This window comes from Poromitra crassiceps (assembly GCF_964638095.1).
Source record: "Poromitra crassiceps genome assembly, chromosome: 28".
NCBI classification, from domain to species: Eukaryota; Metazoa; Chordata; class Actinopteri; order Beryciformes; family Melamphaidae; genus Poromitra; species Poromitra crassiceps.
This window is the reverse complement of record NC_139651.1, coordinates 19,992,552-20,001,822: the sequence shown is the minus strand read 5'-3', so window position 1 is coordinate 20,001,822 and position 9,271 is coordinate 19,992,552. Positions and strand designations below refer to the sequence as shown.

At 42.2% G+C, this 9,271-nt stretch overlaps 1 protein-coding gene across 2 annotated transcripts in view; it reads right to left on the bottom strand.

Moving 5' to 3' along the window:
* bdnf (brain-derived neurotrophic factor) overlaps positions 1 to 8,464 on the bottom strand; it is a gene marked incomplete at its 3' end in the record, with an annotated part of 16,741 nt that extends 8,277 nt beyond the window's left edge. The window contains exon 1 of one of the 2 annotated variants that reach the window (XM_083662327.1): positions 8,371 to 8,464. Coding sequence is in view for 1 of the 2 variants with exons in the window: in XM_083662328.1 (XP_083518454.1) it covers positions 5,099 to 5,101 (3 nt within the window). Of the gene's footprint in view, positions 1 to 5,098; positions 5,138 to 8,370 lie in introns of those variants that run through there. The other variant, XM_083662328.1, reaches the window with a different exon arrangement.
* Between the last annotated feature and the right edge of the window lie 807 nt (positions 8,465 to 9,271).

Sequence of the window (9,271 nt, the reverse complement as noted above, 5' to 3'; positions counted from 1 at the left end):
AAGACCAATGCATTTCATGCACTGACACTAATAATTGGACTGCAATTGCACCAATGGACCTACTTCCAAATTTAAGGCGGTGTGCAGTTCCCAATCTCAAACGCTAGATGGCGGGTGAGACCGTGAAATGTTGAAGACGCTCGCTCTCTCCCTCCCCTCCCTGTCTCTCTCTTTCCCTCCCTCCCTCTGTGTAACACGATAGACAAGATAGATAGATAAATGGATAGAAATAAACAAATAAATACAGAAAGAAAGAAAGAAAGAAAGAAAGAAAGAAAGAAAGAAAGAACAAAGTCTTAAAGTGTAAACAACACAATGTTCAGCAGTAGCCTATTTTGGTACAACTTTGACTACAATTATGGTAGTCTTAAATTGTAGCTTTTGGCAAATAAATTCCTTCATTATATTTTCACAAGTGGACAGGACTTTAACGTTTTTAATCCATGTTCATTCAGGCCTTTAATTTGAAGTTATTCAGTAGCTAAGTAGACCAGACTATAAAGTATAGCAACACTGTAGGTAGGCAGACATAGCTGGGCGTTTAGGTCTCAAGTTCCCCATAAAGTCTTAATGAGTTCATCAAACTTTTTTCTTCCTAAAAGAAAATGGTCTGGATTTTGTTTGTTTGCGATGGAGGTGGGGCCGGTGGGTTTAGGTGAGCAAAAGCTTAGATCTATATTTAAGAGCATTTGAATCCCCTCTGCTATAAATTAGGCGCTAAGGGTGACAATAAAATGGGCCACAGTCACAGTGGCTGATTGCAATGTTTATATAGGCACTGGATTGTTTCCACTTTAGTTACGAGATAATAAGTAACCAGGCACGTAGCTTATTATCATCGTAAAAACAACACTTTTGTGCGAGATTACATCTACTGAAGCCTTGCTCGGGCTCTTTTGGAAACCCAATCAACATAATAACTGCGTTTTTTATTAATGAACGGGAGGATAAGGTTACACATATCCCCTCTCGGGCTGTGGAGCTGTCTGAGCGTTTGCAGGATAACCAAACTTGATCGCTCTACTTTTAGATCCCCCCACCTTCTTTCTCTCAAACGGCATCAAACAAAGCGAAAGTGCTCAAGCAAGTATTATTATAAAAAAAAAAAAAAAAAAAAAAAAAAAAAAAAAAAAACATACCTTGTACTGCCCAGGCGTAAAACAGACCATTCAACAGGACAGTGTCATCTGGGATGTTGTGGTCAACTCCCTGAGTAATTACTTAAGCGATATTTTCCTCTGTACTCTCCCGACGGCTTCAGGATATCTCTTCAGCTTTGGAGCAAATAGATTAAATTATTGATGGTGGAAATTGCATGGATGAGGTAATGGACTCCCATGGCTGCGCGGATCCTTTGGAGATCGCCTGAAACAGAAGTTGTTGCATGCTGTACGCCGCGGCAGCAGCACAGGATGGGAGACCTCTGGAGCTGAAACGAGCCGTTGCAACTACAGTAACTTTACTACACAGTGACGCTGCAACATGTGACCTGCCGCTGGCTGACTGGTCCCGTTAAAACAGCCCGGAGGTGGAACTATTTCATGCGCTTTCAATATGCATTTAGACGCGGCGGCATGCCTGCGCATCTTTGTCCAAAAACAAAACAATAATACTATAGGCTATATATATCCACATCAAATGTCTGGCGTTAACGCACACGCACAAAGACGTCTCTCCTCTTCCGTATTTTCACACACGTGCGTCATGGGCCAAAGAGACGGCTGTATAAGCTTTTGCGTAACAGCGCGCAGTCTTTTGGCACCCAATGCGCGATATACCTTGCGTGTAATCGAGAGATAGGCCTACCTAATTGTGTAAAATGAAGCGATCAAGGACAGCAATCATGTTTGTTCAGGTCTGACTAAGCCTCAAAAGAGCATTTAGGACTAAAGCCTGAGTGGACCTGTTTTTCTTAACATATTAGGTTGATCTATTTATAGGCTATTTTCCTTCATCTATTTTCGACGTCATTGATTGTTAGACTAGCTGTTCAGTTCACATGTGGTTATATTAACATGTGAACATCTCAGCAATGTCATGATCTCCACTGCTCTTCTAGGCTATGAAAAGCACATCATCAAAGAAATATAGATCCACATATCAGCAGTATAGGCTTGAGGGTTATAGGCTATACTTTGTAAGACCTACGTGGTGTTAATTCTTGTCAGACTGTAAAAACATTTGAATGTATACAAGCCATTGTGATACATAAGATATTGGCTTCTCTAAAACATCCCTGGTTTTTCATAGTTTTAGATTAAACTTAAATTCAACTAAATAAATTGGTAGATTAATATGCCTACACAAACAACCTGCAATGGCTTTTAATACTCCGGGTTCCCTTATCAGGGACAACATGATTTCCTTTTCATATAGCCTATATTAGAATTCAGATAAAGACGTTGCTACAAGTGCAACCTCTCAATGGGTGGTGGTGTAAGTTTTGAAACTCCACCTCAGATGAATAAGGCCTATCAGCCTATAGCACAATGGGGAAATAGGAGCTCATTATCCTTGTGCCTTGGACCTTGTCCAATGCAAAGATTTATTGTGATGTGTTTGCTATATTGCCATCATGATTCTTCTCTGCACGAGCTTATGGGCTGGAGAGCTCCTGTTTGGCATGTAGCAGTATGGCAGTGGCTGCTCACACCTGCTCAATGAGTCACTCCCACCTCCAACACACCCAGGGACACGCCAAGATGAATATAGCCCTCCCCGAAGGCTCACAGGAGGTGAGGGCAAACGCTGGATGACAAAGACTTGCATCAGCAATCACCCAGCGACATGACGCCAGAAAAGAACAACATAATGCTGCACGCTGCACACGGGGGCTGTTCCAAGCAAGTAATTCATAAATAAATCACTTGGCATCTCATTAGAAGAGCCGAAAACAACAACATGCTCTCTCTCGTTTCTGCAAATACAGCACAATTGAAGGTGGCACATCGAGTGCAGTGTTAGCTTGCCATGCCTCTGAGGCTCGTGTAAGGAGGGAAAAGTCTGAATGGAATGAAGAAACTGTTTTGATGATTGAAAACTAAAAGGTGTTATGAACGGTCGTGGGGATGTTGCAGGCTCACCTGATGGGGAGGGTCACATGCATGATAAGCAATAGTACTTATTGGTCATAACTTTGTCTTATTTGGGCTATAGATACTGTAGATACCTATATATAGATACCTATATATATATGTGTGTGAAAAGGCCACATATGTGTATAACCTTTCGAGGCTTCAGTGCAAGGCTGACTAAGTGCTGACTAAGTGCTAAGATCTGTATACCCCCAAAAACTTCCCTTAACAAGTCAAATGACGCCTCCTTCAGATGTCTCATGGAGGAACTGTGTAAGATGGAGCATATTAGGCTACATTTTGTGAAGTGTCACTTGCACAGGGAAGATAATTTTGAATGAAAAAAACAAACAGATTCCTGTTGAGAAAAACCATGATCAATAAGTATATGACTGCATTCTTTACGAGAGTTAGTGACTTAACACACCAAGGTGGGCTGCATGGAGACTGTTGAAAAGCCTCTGTAGGCCTAATCAATGCTGGTGCGCGGAGCTAATATCATCCCTCCTGTGATGACAATAACCTTTAAGCATCAGGCAGACACAACAGGCAAGTCTTCGCCTTCATACATTCCTGCTCCTGATACACATTATCTCTCATGGCATAGACTGCAAACGACTCCATATTAAGTGTCTGTCTCCCCCCCACCCATCCCCTAACAGCATCGATAACCTTTGCATGGGCACACTGAATGAAGGCACACAAATAACACCACCAAATTACTTGGAAATACTCAGATGTTTGCTGGAAGGCTTCCAAGGTTTTCCACTCAAAGGCAGGCATTTTTGTTTTTCGATTTACCAACACACAGGATGACCATCCCTCCAGAGGCTGAGGTTGTAGAAAAACAAAATCAATGATTTGAATATGGCTCTATAGCTACTCAGTAATCAAATATGTTCTCGCAGAGACATAATAGGACAAACTCCAACAAACAGGCAAGCATCTCTTCAAAAGCACATTTTTCTCACCAAGGAAACAGATCAAATATAGACATAACTGTAAAACCTATAAAAAAATACAAAAACCCAACAAGGGAATCAATTCAATGTGAATCAAGAATCCTCTATATCTAACTCATCCTCATAGAGTCCAACCCTGCGTTCCCTTTTTAGCCTATCAGATGTTCAGAAAATAGAAAAAAATCGCAAAGTTGCCTAAATCCAGTGATGCATGAGAGCCACGCGTCACCGACATGATCGAAAACCCAACATTTCCCCACACACAATATTATGAATCATTGTCCTGCAGTGGTCTGACACACAGACGTCTTTACGATCAATATCTGTAGGTAGGCTAGCCGCTATACGACAGGGACCTATGGAGAATTTGCCATGGGGTGGGGGGTTAACATAAAAAACACACACAATCGTGTCACTAAAAACCATAGAGTAGGAATAATTGGAAATTAAGCTCTGTAATAACATTAAACGCGTCACCTCCTGACAACTTGTTTAAACAAGAGCAGACTGTCTGGCTAATTGGATGGAGGTGTTGTGACGAAGAGGATGATGGTGACGACGATGGCGATGTAAATGTTCATCATGATTAAGATGATTATTTCTCGTTAATAGGCCTATAGGTATCGGTAAATCTGCCTATTTGTGGTCCGAGCCCAGACTAATAATCTATAGGCTATTCTTTATAATAGCAATTAAACATAAGCTTTCAGGAATGCATAGGCAAAACCTCTTCTAATAGCCTAATTAAGCAACAAATTTCGGGAATGAAAACGTGACAATTGGACACCCACAATCCGACATCTAGTTGTTTTTAAATTCCCTTTATTAAAAAAAAAAAAGAAGCGAACCTCCTCAAATGAAAAAACAGATTTCGCCAGATCCGTTCAGCCTCAAAGTCCATGAATTTTTCGCAACGCAAAACGAGACATGCAAGGCGAACATTTTGCATGAGGAATATAAACACCTTAGCCGTATGAATCATCTTTTGTCTTTGTTGAAGAATGCATTTTTGTCAAGTGATAGAAACCGCAAGCATTTCATCTCATTTGCAACGAAACCTACCATCAGGTTTGTTATTGACGCCCACTCCAACTCTGCAGAGCTAAGAGTGCAGAGGGAGAGAGAGAGAGAGAGAGAGAGAGAGAGAGAGAGAGAGAAAGGGGAGATTCTCGGTAAAGATAACGCACAGATGCGCGCACGCACACGCACGCACACACACACGCACACGCACACACACACACACACGCACACACACACACACACACACACACACACACACACACACACACACACACAGCCCCATTTATGGACTGATCCGCTGACGTACATTGCAGAAAAGTGCTATAAAAAAACCTTCATACATACAAAGTGTGTCGTGCCACCCCACAGACCCCTCCTACCCTGCCTCCTCCTCCACCCAACACGCCCACGCCCACACCACAATCCCACGTCTCACTCAGTAGAAAAAACTACATTGCTAGAAAAATATGTAATCTGAAATAAAGAAATATACAAAATATAGCCGAAAAGATGTTAGAAATAAATCAAGAAAATCACAATTCCATATTGAGTCTGCGTATAAAAGGCCTAAGTGACACAAGTAACAATCTTATATCCACTAAAAAACCCGATCGATTCGTTAAATAAATGATTAGGCTACTAGATTATAAACGTTATTGCCATAGGAATAGGCTATATTTGTTGTGGCTATTAGGTGCGATGCAACCTTCATTATAGGGGCACCAGAGCCTCTGAATGTCGTGTTTAATATGTAGGCTAATATGACATATTTTAGTTCTGCAATCAAATGATGATGTGGAGAATCCGATCTGCTCACGTCACAGTGACAGGATCAAAAATGTTTCTGGTTTTAAGACTAAAATAACCCAAGCATATAGAGCGGCAGGAAAAGTCATAATTCAAACGCAATTAAAAATGTGTCGGATATGTTCAGTTGGAATAATTATTAAATGCACCTCGCAGCCCTCCCCAGCTGAAGCGTCTAGATTAAAACAGGTCTGAGTGGGCGTTGGGGCTTTTCTCTGTTCTTGCAGTTGTTTTGCAATTGCTTCGTCCTGGGTCAGAAATGTGAAATCTTTGACCAGAGGAATAAGAGACGACAGAGAGATGGAGAGAGGGATCGAGAGAAAGAGAGGAATAGCAATATCCACTGCTTCTGCGAGAGTCGAGAGACGGATCTGACAAGTCCATCAGGAAAGCGGGGAAATAAAGAAGGAAAAACAGCATTCCGGATCAGTTTAGTGCGGCGATCATCTAAATCTGACAGCTTTCTGTGTTCTAAAAACACAAAACAAAAGGAAAAAAATCGATGCCTCCCGAATAATTGCATATCAAGCCATCTTATCTCTCTCCATCACATCTGTCAATATAGAAGCACTTTGACCACGCCTATCTTTATTGTAATTTTACACAGAATAATATAACAATTTGCATACTGTAAGGGGGTCCCACATGGGCATCCCTGCAAATGATGGGACTCGGAATGATTAAGAATTAATATTTCTGTTTCCTATCGGCTCAATTCCTTCCGTTGTGTCTGACAGGGCTACATCGCTGCGGTGCGTGGACAAAAGAGGGGGTAGGTAGCAGGCAGGGTAGCAGGTGAAGTGAAAAGCACCTTATGAATGAAACCGTGGAGCGGTCGTAGTAAAAACACAAGTGATTTGATGGCGATGACGGGGGTGTGGGGGGGTGGGTGGAGGGGGTAAGAGTAGGCTATTTTTGGTCGATAACAAAATCCAGAGTGGAATAAAGCAGGTTTTGAAATCAAGATAAAACATGTAGGCTATATGCAGCAGACAAACAACAGAAATAAGCAAAGATAGATGATATAGATGGATGGATGGATGAAAGATTGAGGTTTTTTTCAGACAAATTAACGATATGCACCGTCCAGCATCAGGCTAGAAGGATCACTGCAGCGCCTTAAGTCCCATATTGGGAGCATGATTAGGCACAACGCAACGATTACGCAAATTATGTTGCAGTAGGCAGCCTGGTAGGTGTTTGTAAACTCTGAAAAGCGCTTTAAAAAAAGGCTTTTTGTCCCCCTACATGTCTCAATATGTAGGCTATGTTCGCAATTCTACGTAGGTATACACGCAGCAACATTTAGAAAAAAGAAAGAAGGGTAGGCTAGCCTATAAGTTAATTAAAAAATGTTGTGGCAGTCTCTGAGATATCGGTCACCTGGATTGGATCAGATTTCAATCCAGAGTTATTTCGGTCACCGTTGCCTTACAATTAACACACTGCCAAGCGAAGGGTGCATCATGCTGCTGTAGTTAAATCCAAGTTCATTTTACAAAAAAAACCACAATCCGTAAAGACGACAGGAACAAAGAGAGTGACATGAAAACAATGGATTATGCGCTTACCTTTACAAGGGCTGATAACCACTAGGTGCGTGGTTAGATCTCCACGACCAAGACTTGCATATCCCAAAGTTTAACGCAGTGTGGGGGCTTATTGGTACCGAGAATGAGGCATGTACAGACGCCCTAACATTTCAACTTTCACCATGCTCTACAAAGCTGGCGCAAAACACATCAAGCACATTTTTTTTTACTGGCAAGCGCTTTTTTTTTTAGCCCGTTTTCCGTTTATAGATCACAGTCTCCCCTCAGAATAAGCTTACCAAAAGTTGAAAAAACAATCCCAGGTTTGGCAAAGGGGGGTTGGCAAAAGAGAGAGAGAGAGAGTTGGCGTCCACTCGGTGCTTTAGTCCATGCACGACTCCGGTGCCTCTGTCCAACGTGCTGAAAGCATAACACAGCCAAGGTAATTGGGCAAAATATATATAGTTTTGTTGAGTGCCCACTTGAAACTGTTTTTTTTTTTTTTTACTCTGCTGCTTCCCCGCGTCTTGTCACGTGTATATTTTCCCTTGCCAAGCCAGTCCTGTTAATATTTCATCACATGTGTTGGTCGGACATTTCCTCCAGAAAACAGCACCTATATCACAAACGCCGGTCAAATCCTTATAGTCGCCTCAAAGGCTCCGCTGTCACGCCGAATTACAACCGGCAAAGCCGCTATTATTGCCCTATTGTTCTTAATGTCATGTAGGCTATACGGTGAGTGGCACAGGTAAGTGGCACATGTTGCTTTTTTCCTTGGGCACCGCACTCAAAAACATACATACATGCATAAAATATAGCCCTCGTTACCAACACACAAGCCTCCAAGACAGCGCACATCACCACATCCACACAATTACGCGCAGGAGAGAATGTAACATTTTCCCCCATAGCCTTACCTCTCTCACTGTACATATAGCCTTACCTCTCTCACTGTACATAATATAGCCTTACCTCTCTCACTGTACCGGCATATCCTCAGTCCACAAATGACACACAATCTTTTTTTTTTTACACAAGCTTTGTCAACATCAGCCACATCAGGCATGAGATCTCTATACTGAGTTTCTCAAGTAGCCAATGAGTCCAACCCTGCAGCTATGCGTTCCCAGACTAAATAGCAAGCACGACTATTTACTGCTAATCATCTCCTATATATGTTGGTGTTTCCATGCTACTTACCATTTTCCCCTACGCTGTCCTGGAGCCTAGAAGTGTCTTTAATATCCACTCACTCCAACAGATGCTGGTAGGTAATGTGTCTTGTTTGAAGTCATCATATGAGAAGTTCTGCTGTGCTCAGTAGATCGCCCACCACTTCGCCGACTTATGAATCTAATAACCCTTTGCAATATCGGCGTGCTTAAACTCTCTTAGGCTTAAACTCTCTTAGGCTACACCTTGGGTGGCTCTACAGTAAGGCTTAAACTCTCTTAGGCTACACCTTGGGTGGCTCTACAGTAAGGGGAAATAACGTTATCAACAAGCCTCGATTTTCACAAAAGCTTGTACAGATATAGGCTAGCTATACGCAATATACCCTCGCCCGGACAACGCCATTAGGGGTCTTATACGTGATTGAAATAAGCGACGGCAATCCAAGTTTATGGGGGATACTAGTTCCTGATCCTGACTGATCGGCCATTCACTGACTTACATCTTTAATTCCGCATCTATAGGCTATAATGGCCGAGAGCTAAAACTTCTGAGACATATAGCCTATATTCACGTGTTTGTGTTATAGTCAGACTGCTAACTCCCTTTTTGGCGAAGGGCCATATAGGCCTATTACGCACATACGCACAACTTATAATGTAGCTTTTTCCCCAACGAGATGGCAGCCTACACAGCCAGG